This window comes from Stegodyphus dumicola, chromosome X2, assembly GCF_044657685.1.
Source record: "Stegodyphus dumicola isolate Sdum_Otavi_A_Nest chromosome X2, ASM4465768v1".
NCBI classification, from domain to species: domain Eukaryota; kingdom Metazoa; phylum Arthropoda; class Arachnida; order Araneae; family Eresidae; genus Stegodyphus; species Stegodyphus dumicola.
Window position 1 is genome coordinate 184,640,794 of NC_140781.1, and position 20,037 is coordinate 184,660,830.

The following is a 20,037-nucleotide window of genomic DNA, read 5'->3' on the forward strand; positions in this document are numbered from 1 at the left end:
CAAAGAAATTAATTTAGGAAGGGAAGAAAAACTTACTCTATTCTTTTTTGGAGGGATAGATGGAGGACTAGCGGCAATTTCCTCTTCTTCTTCAATATTTTTTCCTGATGAAGACTGCATGTGGTGCACATCATAAACAGAGCTTGATTCTTCCGTGCTTGTGATGTAGCTGCTATTGAAAGATGGCTGCTGCATAAATGATAACTCAATTTGCTGCCAGTTAGCTTGCACAACTTTATAAGTATGAACAGAATGACGAAGGAATTCAGATTCTGATGGTTGAGAATAGCTCCCAAACATCTGCATGTATGCCCTAACTACAAAAAGCAATAAAATTAAGTAGCACTACCTAAAATACATAATTTGCAAGTATACAAGATCTTAAAATATGATCATTCTTTCCACAAAAATTATACATTTATTATTACACTATACTTAGACATATATTGCAATAATATAAAATGCCAGACATTATATTATTTTAAAACAAATTAAAATTACAGCTAGACATAAAATTACACTTGGTTAGTAATCTGGGTTTTGAATTAAATTTTACTTCAACTACTTTTACATCTTGCATGCATACATTTGTCACACTGCAAAATTACAGAACCAAACAATTTAAACCTGTAACATATTTAATACAATCATTTCTTATCAATACACAACATTGACAATGCATAATCATCATAACGCAGCTATCTACTTTGCCCATTCCTGAAAGCATTTTTTTAGTTCAAAAAACTGTCCAGAAGGAAGCTGACGAACTCAAACCTGTTTTGATCACAGTTTCATTCAATGGCAACAACTGACTAGTCCATTCTCTGAGAACTTACTTTTCACATTAATCCATTTACAAGCTAAGCATTGTGAATCAAAATGCTTTTGAAGTTTAAACGAAAATGAAAACCAAAAAAGGAAGCTTAACAAGGGATTACACCATTCAAACTGCTCTTCTGAATAAATGTAGTAATATATGATAGTCCAAACTACTTAAACATGTTTTTATATATTTGAAGAGATATAAAGTATACTAACATAAGTGATGGATTTAATATGCCCACAAAAATGCTTTAATTTTTGAAAAAGGAAAATATTTTTACATACTACTTAAAACAGGCAAATATTCACTTTTAAAAAATGTTTAGTTTGATTTGATCTGGAAATGTTGTTTTATCACAGGTAATTCATTTTGCATCTTAGTCAACATGGAGTATTACACAAGAAACAGCAAGTTCAGATTGAAAAATTTCATTACAATAATGGTGAGTGTCACATACAGACTGTCAGCATGCTTTGTGCAATCTTTTGACATGAAAATGCATTTAATGGAACAACAAATAACAGATTGATAAAGAAATTTGAGGCTAGAGGTTCAACAAAAGACATTAAATCACCCTGCTCTCGATCCAGCGCGTTTGTTGAAAACATCACTACTAAGAACGACAGTGTCACTTCAAGTCCCAGAGAACTAAACTTAAGGAGTAAAAGGGCTTAAAGAGGAAACTGAACGTGTTATTTAGTCACTTTGATAGATATGGGAGAAAATGATTATGAACTTTATCTAGAGAGTACAATGTTATAGATCAAGTCATGGAGGCCATATGCCAGACATTACTTTTTAGTCTTAAATCAGAATATTTTTTTCATGCATTGAGGAAGTATTTCATATTTGCATCATTCAATATACCAATCAATTTTGCATGTTTTCTTGGGTTCAAAGGTTTTTTTAGTCTAAATGGATCTTTAGGATGTAAAAGACATTGAACTGAATTTAGTCTTTGCAAAGAAAGTTGTAAAAATATTTTCCAATTCTTAAAAATAAAGCATTTTATTGGCCATATTGAACCTGGCACATTTATTGAGTCATACTTAATATTTCTTACTTTTGCCAGATGAAACAACAGGCAAACCTGGCTCGTAAAGTGAATCTCAAATGCAACATATGTCAATTCATTATTATCGTTTTCAGAAAAGAAACAGATTGGAGTATATAAAACACAATCTCTTAAAATGACTGAAACACAAAACGTCAACTGCCTGTCTTTAATGACCTATTTTGCTAAGCTGATAATATAATGTTCGCCTCCAGAACTTTCAAAATCTTTTAACCTTGAGCTCTCAATATTTATATATGTAAACCACCACAATTTCTTTGTGTACTTACTCTCTAATTGATGGATTTCCCATTTTATTTATTTTTTAGAGGAGAAAATTACAATACACAGCATTTTTGAACACAGGTTAAAAGGAAAACAGCAAATTAAAAAGGCATGCGTACAGGTCCTAATTTTATAGCATTCTAAATTTCAAAGAAGTTATTTTACAGTAATTGCCTTAAATATTATTCTTTTTACTCATACAATGCACTTTATTGCTTCTCCATAACTTGTATACCATTATTATAAATCAGAAGTTTTTAAATCATATGGTAAATTAGATAGGGTAGAAAGATGTGAAGTCAAGAAATAAGATAGTGAATATGATGAGTCAATTTGCTCATGAAAAAGTATTGGGTGCATGCAAGAGTTCCATTCACATCTTAGAAACGAAAGGTGCACTAAGACTTCAAATAAGTTCTGTAATTAGACATAACCTCTTGCCATATGCCTGGTAGTAACTTTATATACAGATAAAACTCCTTTGCTTTATCTCATAATGTGGTTTTTCACATCCTGAATGCCATCAAAAGTCTGAAGTGATCAAAAGGACAGTGGTGGTAGTCTGTACATGCTAGGTATGAGGAATGTGCCAAGTAGGGTAATGCTACTCAAGACAAGATCAGTAATTTCTGGAGTGACTGAAACAGCATGAGATCCGGCATTATAACAGTAAGAAGAAACATTTCTGGCGACAGATAAGTGCTGGTATCTTGGATGTTAGTTTGCTCGGCCTGCGCTGCAGTTAGCAGCATTTATCGCTTGGTTATCGCTTGGTCAGCATTTATCGTTGGTTACTCAAAAGCATCTCTTAGTTTATTATTTGCTTGACATCACTCCAAATACTTAACAAAAGCTTGCCAGGATGCAATCCTTTTAAAGTTAATGATGCAGGCTATGTAATTCAGCCCACAATCCTTTATCCATTTATATAATGGTACAGTAAACATATCTAAAAAATTACTCACTTCTGTGACAAGAAAGTAGGAAACGCATGTGCACATCTCTTCTTGTTTTGCAGAAAGTTAATATGAAACCCATCAATCAAACTTCATGATAAATTCAAGTGCCTACATTCACTTTGAGATTATTTTCCAGGATATCAACCTCATTTCTGCTAGCTTTTTAACAGACATGGCTAACTTCCTATGGTTTGGTTCAAGATGCCTTCAGAATGCACTGATGGATACCCAGAATATGCTTGGCCTTTAAAACTCCAGCTTCTATCTCCAAAAATTTTTAAACAAACCACAACATTAGCTACTGCCAACTGCATCCTCTCTAAATATCTGACAAATTTACAAGTATGCAAGTCAGCCTAAAATTTCAGTTTTGTATAAAATTCATATTTATTGAAAACCCATGCCAATCTATGGCAGCCTTTTTGTCTAATTTATAAATCTTACTTTGATGTATTTCTCTTCCAATTATATTTCACAAACGTTGCTGTAAGCTATGGCTGAGATACTACCTTTATCACACTCAATATTTGCCCTTTAGTAATTTCAAACCATTAAATATATGATTACTGTGACCAACTCAATACCTTTTGAATGCTCTAACTGCTCTATGCTTTAATGTCAGACTCCAATCATTACAATGAAATATGTCATTCAACTATCATTTGCATCTATGAAATTTCATATACACTGAATACATAACCATAAAAGAATTAACTGCTAAAACACTACAAAGAGGCCAATAAAAAAGCAAAGAGCAGATGTGAGTAGAGGAATCTTAATATTTTCCAATATTTCTAAACTTTGTTTTCTTAAGTCTTCAGATGATCGGATTTCAGTATGTAAATACAAAACAGTAAATAAATAGATATATGCATAATTCTAATTTGCATATATGTATTTATTAAGTTTCATTCTTCATTTTATTATTCATGGTTGATAACATAACTTTTTTCAGTTAGTGCAAACCTCAATATTTTAATACTAACTTTTTCATTTATACTACACATATTTGAAATACATATATTCTTTTCCATAATAAGAGCCAAATTAATAATGAAACACAGGAAATAAATAAATAAATAAATACGTTAAAGATATGAGAAGAAAACCGAATTCAGAGATTCTGAACATCATCATATTATATGAAGATGCTTCATACTGTAGTCACGTTCAAGATGTGTAAATAAAATTCATTTCATTTCGCAATCAACATAACTATAAATCATACAGCACAATGCACAGATGCGGCAGAATAATGAAATAATTGAAACAAAAATGTGTTTTACAAAACAATACTTACAAATTGAAAGAAAACAACAAGTTTAAGAAAAATAAACAGTTGCAGTTAGCAAGCTCAATTGTGACAATAGTTTGCTTTTATATAAATATATATATAGAAATAATTAATAAGCAGTCACTGTCTAAGTGAATCATAAACAATTTAATAACTTGACTTCAAAGTGACTTCAAGCACATTTGGTAAAACATTGAGGAAATGAAAACAAGCAATTAAGAAAAATTTCATCGAGTTCATTTAGAAAGACAATATGCCAAAAATATTGCCTACAAATTATTTTCATAAATAAAATTATATAGCAATTATAAAGCAATGTAAATAGGCAATTTTGAACATGTCAATACTTAGCAATGCAGCACTGTTTTGCAACTTGCAAAATTTCCAAGATGTTACCAAATTTCGTCATTTATAAGGATTAATTAACCATTATTAACTAAGAGTGTTTCTTTTGTTCTTTTAATATATAAAATCAAAATTTTTAAGCCAATTTGAAGTCCAAGTTTTGTAGACCTTCCTTTACACTTTGCGGCATGGTGTGCCCGGTCTGGGCACACCTAAAAATTTCCTTCTCTATGCAAAGAAAAATTCAATGAAAAGAGATTTGAAGGTTACTCTGAACCTTCTTTATTTATAGTAGATGGCAGCTCAACACAAACCAGTCCATATATTTTAGCCATGTTTAGTTTTTTAAGACCCTCATTTTTCAAATAAATCTTCCAGATTTTTTTAGGGTATAAAAGGAAATTTCTATGTTATTTTTTGGGCTGTATGCTAATCTCCTTATTCTATATTATTTTTAAATTTTTTACCTTGAAATCTTGCCTAAAATCGAACAGTGAACCAAGGTGTTCCCAGACTGGGCCCACTGCTAGTCTAGGTTGCTGAGAGGCAGCTGTATCTTTGTTTCTCTACAGCTCATCGTCAGCTCATTAACATAGAAAGGTGGGTCCACATCTGTGTTTCATTTCCTGTTTTTCTCTTTCTTCTTCCCCCCTTTCTTTGGGGAGAAGGGAGGTTTGGTTATCAACTAAGAAATTGTTGGGGTGATTTTCTGAAGGTCAGCGATAATTTTATTAGTTGTTTGGTTTTTCACTAGAGCAGTTTTCTTTTTCTCTTTCGCTTCGGTTCAAAGAAGTTTCCTTAGCTTAAAAATTCTGAGTTGAGACATTTATATTTTTATTTTATAGTTTATAATTTCAAATTGTAGATATATTATTAGTTTATTTTTTTCGGATTTTTAATTATTTTCCAAATGGATTGGAGAGGGCTGACCATTTCTAAAGCACTGAAAGTAATACACGAATCGCTTTCAGATAATGAATCTGATATGGATCCCAGCACATATGCAAAACATGCAATATTGGGTTGTACTTTTTCAAAGGTGGTGTCACTTTCTTCGAAAAGTACCACAATGAAAAAAATAGACTAAAGTTTAAATATGAAATGCAAATAATGCAAATATCATATACCCAAGTTACTTTTTTTCCCCATTCATAAGCATGTAATCATCATATAACCAAAAATGAGCTTTTTAGGGGGGGTGTAGAGTAGCAGATCTCCCCGTGGCACACCCTGGGTAATGCTAAATCAGCTATGGTGTTCAGTATCTAGTGTTTTTAATTGTAGGCAAAATCTCTTACTCTTTTACGCACTTCCCAGCAATGCTCGTTTCAGCACTCTTTTTGAAGCTCTATTCAATCAGCTTCGGGCATACCCACAGAATTAAAACAATAAGTGCTATCTTTGCAAACTTTTACTTGTGTACTCCTCTAGGCCTAATTAAACTGCCTACCTTTTTTTTTTTTTTTTAATCGAAATTCCAACTTTAAAAGGTAGCGTGCCTGAAAGGGTTAATGGCATAGAACTCTAAAGGTGGTTACCAGGCACTGCAAGATGTTACACTTCTGTGTCAAAAGAATATAACAATGAGCTTAAGGCACTATAAATCTTGAAAAACCTACACCAAAACATCTATTAATGTCAATTGGTAGCTAAAAAAAAATAGAAACAAATTAAAACTGTAAAATAAATAGAAAATCAGTAATGCAACAACCTTGAGCTTGGCATAGATCTAGTCAAGATCTCAATCGATTTTGATGGCAAACAGGTACAGGTCCCTCTTCATCAGGAGCAAAGAAATCTGCAAGAGTGCTTCTGATGAAGAGGGACCTGTACTAATCTTGACTAAATCTATGCCAAGCTCAAAGTTGTTGCATTACTGATTTTGTTTTTATTTACCATGTTTCTCTTCACTTTTCATTTTTAAAATTGGTCAACTCCCATCCACTGTTAACAGACTTCAATAATGCTGAGCCTAGAAAATATATGAAGCATTTACATTTAGGTCTTCTGTTGAGTAAGTAAAACATGCTTCCACCCATGCCTTTTGACAAGCAACCAAAGCAAAAGCCCATATTACTCTCAAATAGATTTAAGCGTAAAACTCATATTTATATATATCACAGTGCCCTGCTTTCAAAAATCCAAATTTCAATTCATGTAGATAGCATTAAATTTCCTTGAGTGATTTTAACATGATAATCTGTTGCTAGAGAATTCGATTGCTGAAATCACTGCTCACATAAACACGCAGAAATGAAAATATATTTTACAAAAAAACTCAATCAAAAGCATTTACAAAAAGCATACTTGTTCTTTCCTTAGGAGGCAAAGGGGGTGGTTTTCCATTTTCATTAGTTTCTTTACTACCTGGATGATGTGGACATAAAGGAGCGTGACTACTACCTAGCCAACTCTGTGGACTATGTACATGAGGACACTGAGGACTATGACCTTCACATTCAGGCTAAGAAAAATTTTAAAAAAATCAATATGCATTTAAAATTAATTACACAGCAATACATATAATGAAAATAACATTACAATTTAATACTTAAAAACAAAGATTTCTTCCCTCAGTCTAAATTCTCTGTACAGTCAATGGCATTCCAGAAATAAATTAAAAAATAGCATACTACTACATTAACATTATACCACAGTGCATTTCTATAAGCATGAAGAAAATACACAATAAAAAAATTTACAGTATAAAACATCAAAAAGATCGTTTACAGTAGTTATTTCTGAAAAAAGAGGCATGGCTGAAAATGCTTAATGAAAACTGAAAGAGAGTGAGTGAGTCAGATTATTGGCACAAAACCAGAAATGATTATATGGAGTCGTATAAAAACAAACTAAAAGCACACAGTTGTTAAACATTAAAATGCAATACACAATCTTCAGATTAGATCAAGTAATAAAAGCCAGTCTCTTTTAAATAATAAAATTCATTACAATTGACCTCTCTTCCAACTAAACGGTCGAGAGGCAAGTCACAGCTATTAAAATATTTCTGATGAAGATTATTAAAACTTGGACACTCAGTTAAAATATGATAGACAGATAAACATTACAATTTAAACAAATAGGCTCATTTACAGCTTTCAGAAGGCAGTTATGTGTCACTCTAGTGTGACCAATCCTGAGGTGAGCCAAAATAATGTCCTTCTTTCGATTTCTATTAAAATCCCAATGCTCAATTCTAGGCTTTACACTTCTCAACTTGTTGTAAACTTGAACATCCCAAAGTTGTTGCAATTTTTTTTTCGGATCTTTTCTTTGATAACATAACAGATATCTCTAAAAGGGATGAGGCTAGTGGACGGTTCAACAGCAGATTTCGCTGTGACATCCGCCAGCTAATTTCCCTTTATTTCTGCATGTCCAAGAACATAGCAGTACAGGATTTCATATCCATGACTCATTAAGTTTATATGTATCTTCAGAACATCCACTATTACAGAATTCTCAGTGTCGGAAAAAGCTTCAAACGCTTTTATACAAGTCTGTATATAGTATGAACTTCTTGTGGCACAGCTTTGAGGTGTGCAAAAGACTATAATATATTGCAGTTAGTTCAGATGTTAAAACTGAGAAAGTGTGGTGCATATGTCTGCCCTCTATGTGATCTTCAATTACAAATGCCATCCCAGCATAAACATTTGACTTGGATCCATCCGTATATAACAGAATATAACTGCTATATTTGATATATATTTAACTGCCTTGCTCATGAAGGAACATGAGGCATATGTTAGAAAAAAGGAAACACAGAAATCTTCTTTTGTCCAACATTGTTGGTCCGAAAATTACACTTACCGAAAATTACAATTTTTCTGCTGCCAAAATTATTCAAAAAATATCTTACATTGGATAACTGGATTTTCTAGAGGCATTTCACATTCAAAAAATATTTCCATTCTAGTTAACGATCCTAATTCCAATCCATCTTTGCCTTTGGCCTTTACAGAAATTATGTTTTAGTTCTGGTTTCATCAACAGATGGCGGCACTAGCTGATTTTCTGTCCAGGCTTTCTTACCTTATCTAATCATTATATCCTATTTCATTCATTTGCTCTTTTGCAGCTGAGGATGGTGGTTCGGTAAAACCATGGAAACTAGTCCTGTGAAAATTTTAAAATATAATGCTGATTTTTGTTGTTTGACTTCTCAATTAGTATCTCAAAGCATATCGTATCTCCATGCCATATCTTAAGCTTTCCCAATGTCAAAGAATACTCAGACAAGTTGACTTCTTCTTGCAAAAGATTTTCGAATGGATGCCTCTACAAGGAGCATGTTATCTACAGTTGTTCTCCCCTTTCAAAAACTGCTTTGATAAGGTGATAAGATATTGTTCTTTTCCAAGAAGTAAACTAGGTGGCTGTTTACTATTTTTTCAAACAGCTTGCATACACAACTCGTAAGGCAACTGGCCGACAGTTGGAGGGATTTCTTTATCTTTCCCTGGCTTAGCAATAAGAATTACAACAGCTCTCCTCCATGCACTGGGAAAAGTATGCTCCTTCCACACTCTATTGGAAAGAAAGAGAAGGGCAAGCAGTGCTTTTAGGACAGATGCTTCAGCATTTCATAATTCATGCCATCACGACCCGGAGAAGACCTATGTGTCTGCAACAAAGCTCTCTTTAATTCAAGCATAGTAAAGTCTCTGTTATAAGGTTCAGATTTGGAAGAGTTGAATTCAATGGGATTTCTTCTCGAGTGCTGCTTGATAGAGAGAAATGCAGGTGAATAGTTTCTGCTGGAAGAAATGGCAGCAAATGTCTCACCAATAGTATTCGCAATTTCTTCTATGGAGCTCATCACTAATAAGAAGCTCTGCCTTTTTACTTTTTGTGCATTTGCTTTGGCCTTTTAAATGCTATATAATGTTTCACAGAGTAGGGTATCTGCAAAAAATTCCCCATGCTTTTTTCTGTTTTTTCAGTGCGTCATGACTCCACCATGGTTTCAAATACTTTGGAATTTCTCCTGATGTTCCAGAGATGGAGAGCATAGCTGCCTGAGTAATAGCAATTGTAACTGCTTCCACTGCATCATCAATAAGCACATCTTCTACCATTTTCTCTGTGAGCTCTGCAGAGGAGAAGTCCCCAGTCTGCCCTATCGAGTATAAACCGAAGGAGTCTCGACATGGGGTTTGCTCCTCTTCGTGCAAAAGATACAAGAATGAGATAATGATCACCATTGTAAAGATCACTTCCAATACTTAAATTGCAGAATGGCAACAGAGATGGTGAACAGATGGCTAGATCAAGAGCATGGAATGTCCTTGTAGGTTCAATCCTGCCCATTATTCAGGAGACAAAGGCACTGATCTTCCATTATCTGCTCAATCTGTCTTCCTCGTGAATTGGTGTGTTTGCTTCCCCACAACGGACTATGGCCATTACAATATTGCATTGTGATAAAAGGCTCAGGCAGCTGCACCCCAAAGTCATTTAAATCCCGCTGATCAATGTGTTCATTTGGGGGAAAATAAAGAGAATCGACTGAAACAACAATATGAAAATTTACTTGTACAGCAACAACTTGGAGAGATGTCGTTAAAGGAAAGGAACTTAATGGATAGTTCAGTGAGGTGAGGAGACCTACATCTCTTGGCACGCTCATCTGCAAAGTTATTCTACCTGACGAATTTGATGTCGAGGAAATTTCGATGGAAACCACGACAATCCCATGAGACAAGGTAGGCCATTATAACTGATGTTTGTTCTTCCTGTGTTGCATTTTAGTTTTGCACGAAAGCAGATGTTTGGAAACTTTCAGTCCCTCCTTCACTTCCATACTATCTGAATCCACAGATTCAGAAATCATCCTATTGTTGGGCTTCTATTTTTGTTAACTGTTTTTGGAGGGATATTTTTTGGTTTGCTTGGAATAACTTATTTTCTATGACATATTTTCCTTTTTCTTGCTTGCAGGCTGTTGAGTTTTATTTGGTGGAGTCTGTAATTATTGAAGTTTGGGTGGCAATGGTATGAGTTGATTTAATGGCTTTGGCATATGATTTATTTGATTGAAGCTGTGCACTTTGAACTAGTCTTCTGGCTTTAAAATATGAGATGTTCCTAGTTACTTTTGCTGTCTGTACTTCCTTTTCTGTTTTTCATTTTGGACATGAATGGGAAAATGCTGGATGGTCACCCTTGCAATTTATATACACTGCCGCAGTGGTGCAATTATCGCTATCGTGGCCAACTGACGAACATCGAGCACACGTCAGGTTCCCACAACAAGACATCTTTGAAGGAAGAAACGCTGACACTGGAAGCATCGCATAGGGTTTGGAATATAAGGTCTTATCAGGGTTGCCACTCAAACAGGAGAATGAAATTCCCTGACTTTTCCAGGTTTTCCAGGTGTGTTTTAAGAAAATTCCAGTCTATCCACGTTGGCTGTGCTAAGAGGTAATTAATTATGGTATTACCTGTGAACACAAAAATTTGCCAATTACATATGACTTATATATATAATTCTCCAAAGTATTACTATTTTAACTATAATAGGAATTGTTTTTTTCACTGAAGATTGAGATTAGAACCTGCCCAATCTAGATTAAAAAATGTCTTTTTTTGCAGACATTTTGCAGCTAAATGAAAGAAAGAAATATATTTAATGATATTTTTAAATAAATTCAGGTATTTTATATTTATTCAGTAGCATACATAAACAAAAAATACGTGCATTAAAATTCGTGATGGTATGTCATCATACTGCTAGAATTAATTTCAGAATTATGCCAGAGAAAATTTCCTGAAATTTAAAACCATTATTTACTAATAATAAATAAATTTAGAGGGTTGAAGCAACATTAAGTAATACAAATAACATAAAAATAAAGATAATTACTTAAAAATTGAATTAGAATAATCAACGATATTTTAGCGAATATAGTTTATATTTAATGGTTAGCCTAACTGACTGATTACCATTTTTTTTATTTTACTGCAAAATGACAAATAAGGCATTTATAAAAAAGAAAAAAAAGGTTTAATAGATTTTGTGGTAAAATCCTAGTGTACAGTAAGGCATTAGCAAGATTCTGAAATTTATCGCCAACACCAAAATGACCCATTTACGGCTCATCATAATGTCGCCAAATCCCGTGTGTACCATACATTAAAAAGAAAAGGTTTAAAAGATTTTGCAATAAAATCCTAGTATACACTAAGGCCTCTAGGCACGATTTTGAATATTGCTGCCAACACCAAAATTACCCGTTTACTGCTCATCATTATGTCGCCAAATCCCGTGTGTACCGTACATGGATGTTAGAATAGAATACTGAGGTTATTTTAACCCACAGAGTATAATGATACATGTTCTAACCAAAGTTCTCCGTCTCATTATACGCCGTGTTCTAAGCAAAGAACGTCTATATAAGATGGAAAGGTTCCATAGAAGTAATGCTGCTAGAAAGCGGAGGGAAAATTCGCCAAGGGATTTGGTGACAGAATCTGGCAGTCAGAACTTCCCTCTCTGTGATGTGTACAGGAAATTGAGCAACACGTGTTAAGAAGAAACATTCTTTGACAAAACGTTTCTTCTTTGATTTTTTGCAATAATTTAAACACGGATTTTCGAAGGTTTTTTTTTTTTTTTTTTTTACTCAAAATAGCTAATCCATTAATTAATTTACTTGCACAAAAAAAATATTTTCATTTGCTTTAAAGCTTAAAGAAATTTGAAACGATATTCATTTTATGAACTCTTGATGACGTGACCTTCGAACTTCAACACTGGCTTCAAGCTTTGGCGACAGATATTTCGCACATACGCAGCTGTTTCCTTCTACATTGGATCGGAGCCACTCCTGTTGCAGAGAAGTTTTCCTTCTTAACGATACATATTCTTGATTCTAACTTCCGTGGTACCGTATACTAGGATTAAACCGATTTTACGCATGCGAAAATAAGTATTTTGTTTAGTTCAACATGCACTGCACATGCACATACGATTCTCGAGGTTACTGGAAACCAAAGTTGCTGGAAACTTGCTTTTCCTTTCTAAAAGACAATCTAATTGGAACTGCAATAATTGGCTCTATGCCAGCTGCCCGAATAACGCTCACGCGATACATTAATTCGCCAAGAAAATGATCGCTTCCAACATCAGCGCAAAACTCGCTTTTTTTGGGGGGGATCACCTTATGAAATTCCCCGACTTTTCCAGATCTTGACTAAATATTTAAATTCCCAGACTTTTCCCTGAATTTTTTTGGTCAATTTTCGAATTCCCTGACTTTTTCCCGGTTTTCCCTTGACTTTTCCCGGTAGCGTGGCAACCCTGTCTTATGGGGCAATTAAGATATCCAGCCTTGATATTCTTTGGCAGGTCAGGTGACTTGAAGGTCAGGATGGCGTGTTTCGTGTCAATTAACTAACCTTCCTTATGCATCTTGCTCCACGTTGTAGAACAATATTTTTGTCAGCTAACTCAGAAACAAACTCTTCTTCAGGAACAGAGAAGAAGGTCGACTTCCGAGATTACACCACAACAATAATTCAATGTCTTATGCGATGTTACAGTGGCATTTGCTTGCTCAACTTTGGTTATTTGAAGTAACGAAGCAGACTGGGTGGCCAAAGTTGTATCAATAAGCAAGTATCCAGAGCGGAGATGCTTTATATTTCTGGGATCACCAATACAAGAATGGATATATTTATTTATCACAAAATGAGATATCTTTTGCAGCTTACCAGAAGGACTAGAGACAACAAGGAAATGGGACTATTGTTAGGATTATTCGCATTTGCATCTGTACATACTTAGCAGATTTTTCAGAGGAACTAGCACTCTGAGCGACAGGACTATCTTCAAAGTCTTTAACTAAATATATTTTGGAATTAGCCATATTGAAGAGAGAATTGATTTGGACCTGGCAGCCCCACCCACCATGGAGTCCAACAAGGGGATGCAGAAATCTGCACCAGGGTTAACAGGTCTATATGCAATCTGAAGCCCCAATGGTCGCTCTTCCAAAAGCTTATCCCCAAGCCACTGTCTTTAAGAACAAGTGACCAGCTTATTGACACTAGCAGGGTCAACTAAGTGCCTCCCATTTCAATTTGAAGCAGAGGCCAAAACAATGTGTTGGGGACAGTACTTCACCCCTCAACTACCAGGACCCTCCTTTCCAGCCTTACGGGTCACAAATCATGGCAAACACATAGGTGGTTTTCTCTCTGCAAGAAACTCTACACAAAGGGATATGACAGAATCTCACTTTGAGCTCGAACCTTCGAAAAAGGAAAACCACCCATCTCACCAAGATAGTGATCCCTTAAAGGGCTAAGGTACCTCAGGATAGCCACATCCGTACTCCCAGAAGGTGAGCCCCAGAGGGAAAAAACTGAAAGAACATTTGTGTATTAACAACTGAATACAAGTGTCTCTTTACATCCTGATTATTTATAAAACAACATATGAATCATAAAAACACATGAAATTATCTCTAACATAATTGGAGTAATTTTGCTCTCAAGAGTAAATACAAAACTTTATAGCAATATTAATTGGGAACCTTATATGAAAGCAAAATAAAAAAGGATCACTTATCTTTATAACTTAGAAACATAGAGATCTGAAAATAATACATCATATGAAAATACATTCTAGGGAATATCAAAGATATAAATTAATTAAGAATTAAAACCTAAAGCCTAAATCAAATAAATCAAACTTTCCTTATATACTTTACCTAATTCCTTTAAAGGAACACACATCACAGAAAAACAATGATTCACAATAACAAACACTCTAAAACACTCATAATAAATTACAAATCCATGCTATGACAGAAAAAAAAAACCTGATTCCTTACAATAACAAAGACATAATTTTCAATTAAAACTTTCTAAATATATTCTAGTTGCTTTAAAAGTTGCTTACATCTAAATCAGATACAAGAAACTGTGGCATATTGTCATATTGGGAAATAGTGAGATTTCTTAACTTGCGAAGCTTAACTGGCAAAGCAGGAGGAGGTTCACTTTGACTGTTAGTTGATAGCTGAAAACTAGACTCATTACTTTGAACACGGATTTCATTTACTGACTCCAAAAATTCTTGTGTATTTTCTGAAACACCATTTGAATGCAAAGATATAGAAGTTGATGCAGTTGTCATAGTAGAGGTATAAGAAGAAAGTTCACAATTATATGTTTGAGATGTAAAACCAGGAAGAAAATGCTGTTTGGAGTATAAAAACTCTTGTGTATCAGAGCACTTTAAATATTTATACTTCATAAAAGATAAATCATCTACTGAATTGTTTAAATTTGAGTCTAAACTTGAAGCTGACGATTTACTAATTGGAGTTAAGTTTTCAGGAGACTGGCTACATGGACTAGTCCAATCCACAGTGCACAGTGAGTTTAACTCTGTATTTATAGAACCACAACTGCCACACAAATTGCTATTATCTGTCACTGGAATTATTCTAGTTTGGTCACAATTCACAGATGTCGCATTCACAAGCTTCTTTTTGGGTGGTAAAGGAGGAGCAGAATCTAACTGGAAATCGCAATTAAGAATTGAATCTTCATAGCTTGAATTGCTACAAGAAAAAATAATTTAGATCAATAATACAACAAAGAAATACTAAAGCACATTGTTTAGCATCAATTTTGAGAAAAAGCTACGTGTACAAACTAAAAATTTTCAACAAACAAACTCATACCACACTTCTCATTTACTATAACAATCCATATTATGAAATACAGGAATTATTAAAGCTGGTAATTTATTTCAAATTGTTAAATAGAAATATTGCAGACTCTTACTGTTTATTTTCACTCATTTTGTGCATTGCACTTTGAAAGACTAAAGTAATTCCCATTAGAAAATGAAATGCAGCATGGTCTGACTAAGCATCATAACAAAACATTCTTTCCTGATAACATACCAAATAAGTTGTACTGTTCCTATTCTCGCCATCAGGTGGCGGGCCATACTACCTCCTGATTTATTTACGTCTGGACTAGAGATCAGGTAGAAGAGAGAAAATGTCCTAAGGCAACACTACTGTGATAAGATCTTTCAGCACTGAGCCAGCTAATTTACTGCTTCTCATTTTATAAAGACAGCTGCAATTATTTCTAGACAGCGATGCAATTTTCACTGAAATGTTCCAAGTTTTCCCCCAGTAAATATTGTATCAGTAAGGATCATAACCTGACAACTGATTCAGAACAACAGTAAAAATGAAAGATCTGTCAGGTAAATGAGATTTGTTTATTTATTTATTTAATTACAAATTTTGGAATTTCCTGACGGGACATTAATGGCACCAAAACAGGAACAGTGGTCTCAAGAAAGTTATTTTGAAGTAAAAGAATGCACATGAACTTCTAATGCATGAACAGAATAATATTCCATATTAAATCATATTAGAGTTGATGTATGAATAAAATTTACGAGAAGAAATCTTAATAAATAATGATGTTCTTTGATTGATGGCATAAATGAATGAAATATATTCTATATTTATGGAGATGTTTATTTTAAACCATATTGAATTTTGAGTAGACATGTTCTATATTGATGAAATGTTTTATAATTTTGAGTAGATGCATTCCATACAGATGAAATGTTTTATAATATTCAACAGAATTATTTTCTACAGGAAAAGTTTTTTTTTTAACAATCTGAAGTTAGAGATGAAATGTATTTATTATCTTATCTAAATTTCTTTCAGTAATTTGTTTCCATTTAGTATACTTTCGATTTATGAATATTTGTTAAAAGGGAAATAAGCCTAAGTTACGGATCAGCTAACTAAATTGCATGGCTCTTATAAAGGTACTTCTACAAGATTTGCAGAAAATGTGCAGGATGTTTCTAAATTATGCTGATTCCTGTGCTCGATTTTTGGCACAGTTGCAAGAAAAAATATTCTAAAATAGAATCCCTTGATTAAGAAATTCTTAGCACACTGTGGGCCAATGAGAGCTGTTCTCAGAAAATGCTGGATGATGAAATCGAAAGCGTGGACAAGAACAGTGCTCATTTATTGACTGTAAAATTAAACCTGAATGATGAATGAATTCGGTTCAAGCACAAATACTTGTAAACACGTTTACAAAGCTTACCTCTCAGTTGTCAGTGACAACTAGCATTGTAATTTTGATGTTCTTAACCAGACTACAATTTGTCAAACTATGCCTCTGGTCACACAACTCTGTGAAGATAATTTGTCCAATATGGGGATACATTTAGAAGACTGCCTTTCCCCTATAGAATTTCTTTTAGGTGCAAATGTAGCCAGTAAGCTAATGACAGGAAAACTGAAAAGACTTAAATTTGGCCTTTCTGTTGTGGAAACAAAATTAGGTTGGATGGTTTGGGGCCATACAGAGGAATGTTTGGAGCAAATGAAAACCTTAGTTATTTCATAGTTAGCTCCAGATGTAAGCATTGCAGAGCTGTGAGAGTTTGATGGCCTTGCAATCAGCGATCCTGTTGAAAGACGGTTATAATTAAAACTTGAAGAGGTAACACATTTTATAAAGACTTTAAAAAGAAATGATGATGATGGCCGATATGTTGTTTCATTACCATGGATAGGACACCAAGTTCTCTCAAATAACAATGTTGTTGCTAAGAGGAAACTGAAATCAACTGTGAATGCTCTAAAAAATATTACTTGAAGATTATGAGGATATTTTGAAAGAATGGCTTTGTGAGAAAATAATCAAAGTAAAACCCGATGAGTTAGTGAAGACAAGTTGTCACTAACTCCCACACAAAGTAATAATTAAAGAGCATCCGACGATGACAATTCAACCTGCTTACAATACTTCCACGAAAGAAAAAGGTAGCTCATCACTTAATGATTGCCTAGTTAAAGGCCCAAACTACATCAAATTAATCACCCAGTGTTTTGAATAAGTTTCATTTGAACAAGTATGGAGTGAATGCAGGCATTAGGAAAGTATTTTTGCAAATAGGAATGAATGAAGAAAATTGTGACTGCCTCAGATTTCTGTGATGGGACGAGGGTGTCTCCTGTTTTCGTTTGACAATTATTCTGCAAAGGAATCATTATATCCTGCAGAAATTAATAGAATAGAAACATAAAGAATTAAATTACAGGGTGCCCAAATACTGATGAATAACATGTGGGAGAGGTATTGGATACTGAAGTGCAGAAAATCCATCTGACAAGTAATGCTGCATTGTATTAGATGCAAAAGATTTACCCTGAACTCTGTTCAACCAAAACTCCCTGCTTTGCCTGAAGATTGAATTAGAGACACAGCCATTCAAGGTTACCCGTGTTGATCTAGTCGATCGCTTACATTTGAAACATGAAGGAAAATGTTGGACTATGCTGTCGGCTGCGGACACTTAGCCAATGGGACACTTAACTGACACCAGTTAGCCGACAAGATATTTAGCCGACATGGACACATTTGAAACATGGAGGAAAATGTTGGACTATGCTGTCGGCTGCGGACACTTAGCCGACAACCACTTAGCCAACGAGACACTTAACTGACACCAGTTAGCCGACAAGATATTTAGCCGACATGGACACTTAGCCGACAGGACATTTAGCCAACAAGGACACTTGGCCGACAAGGACACTTCGCCGACACGGACAGTTAGCAGACATGACATTAAGCAGACAATAAGCCTCAATGGTTTTAAATTTCTTATACTTTCACATCTCATTACTACTTTGCTCAACACATCACATTACATTCATTCCCATAGAAAGTCGTTTTGCTCCTCCAAATAATGAAATTTTCTTTCCCTGTCAGGAAATAGAGTGATTCACCCTACTCCTCGCCACACTGGAACTACTTTCTTATCTAAAATGCTATTTACACCCTCAGAATGCTATTTACAGGTTAGGCATTGCATATTTATTAATCTGGGATAGGGCTCCGGCACGGGAATTCGTACCACATTGGCTTGTGGCCGCCTAACAGAAGTAGGTTTGGTTTATGCAATTACGGCAAAGCTAGAAGGCTATCTGCCTAACAAAAGGGATACCTTCATGGAGGACTTTGTAAGGAAAAGCGGCTCGTATACCTGTTGCACATGGGGAAAAACATGAAAATACCCATGCAGCCTGTCCATTCGTGTGATTCGAAATTCGGACCGAACTGCCAGTGTTCAATGACGTCACCGCTCGGCCACTTCTGGGCATAACAGAAACAGAGTGACCATTTAATATATAACCAGTCTCTTCCAATAAAAATTGCCTTTTTAGTCTAGAACTTTATGAATGCATTCAGGAAAATGGGCACCAAAAATTTCCCTTATTACCATGTAGCTACAACAAAAACGAGAAAGAGAAGGAATGAAAGAGAAAAAAAAGTTAAAGCTTGTGAAAAGTTAAAGGAAAATTTATACATTTTTAACAGATATTGAGAATGTTACGTTTTATGAGAAAAACATGAAACAATATAACATATTATATTGAAAATTACACATCGAGTCTTTCAAAAAGCACAGTACATAATATTATCTAGTTAAGTGGCTGATCTAGTTAAATCTAGCTCTGATAGATGGCACCACATTACGGTGAAATTTCAGGATGTGTCGCTTTGCTCCGCCCTGCTTGGTGCTCCTCCTTCTGCAGATTCCTCCGATTTCTCTTCGGAGGTTTTCCAACGTCCGGAATTTCATATCAGCAACGTTTTCGACATATGAAGAGTGAAAAATGTAGATTTTGCAGAAATCTTATGAATGAAATAAAACCTTAAAGAATATTTTACTTCTAAATTAAACATAATGCACCAGTTTAGTGCTATAAACTGTGCAGGCAAGCCTCCACATTTATTCAACATCAAGTCTATTCACTGCGACCGCTCAATGACAGAGCGAGTTTGACCACTACAACCGGTTTTTCTCTCTTCTGCTGCTAGACTCCAAAGGTGCAGGACAGGCTTCTCTCCGTCCTTTCTGCGGATGATGCGTGTCTGCAATTTGTTCTTTTTCGTGCCTTTCTGATGACCATCTCCATATAGTTTAAAGAGAATGCATTTTGAATAGAAATCGGTACTGAAGATTCATTCTGCAGTAAATTAATGAAGTTCTACGACTTGAGATATCCTCGAAAGGAATTCATGTGCACATGTTGCACCTTGGTGAGAGAATTGGCCTTGTGTTTCTACAAAAATATATTTGAATAACCAGTCAACTCAATTTCCTTCGTTATAAAAATTGAATTTTGTTATCATGTAACTTTGTGTAATGAAGATGAACTGAGATTTACTTAGTTGGAATATTACGCATTTC

The 20,037-nt window shown here is 34.5% G+C and overlaps 1 protein-coding gene across 3 annotated transcripts in view; it reads right to left on the minus strand.

Moving 5' to 3' along the window:
• Window positions 1–20,037, minus strand: part of C3G (C3G guanyl-nucleotide exchange factor) — a 196,182-nt gene that overhangs the window by 80,445 nt on the left and 95,700 nt on the right. For all 3 annotated transcript variants that reach the window (XM_085809356.1, XM_085809354.1, XM_085809355.1), the window contains 3 exons: window positions 14,677–15,343; window positions 7,068–7,224; window positions 37–317 (listed from right to left, as the gene is read on the minus strand). In XM_085809356.1, coding sequence (XP_085665482.1) covers window positions 37–317; window positions 7,068–7,224; window positions 14,677–15,343 — 1,105 coding nt within the window. The remainder of the gene's footprint in view (window positions 1–36; window positions 318–7,067; window positions 7,225–14,676; window positions 15,344–20,037) is intronic.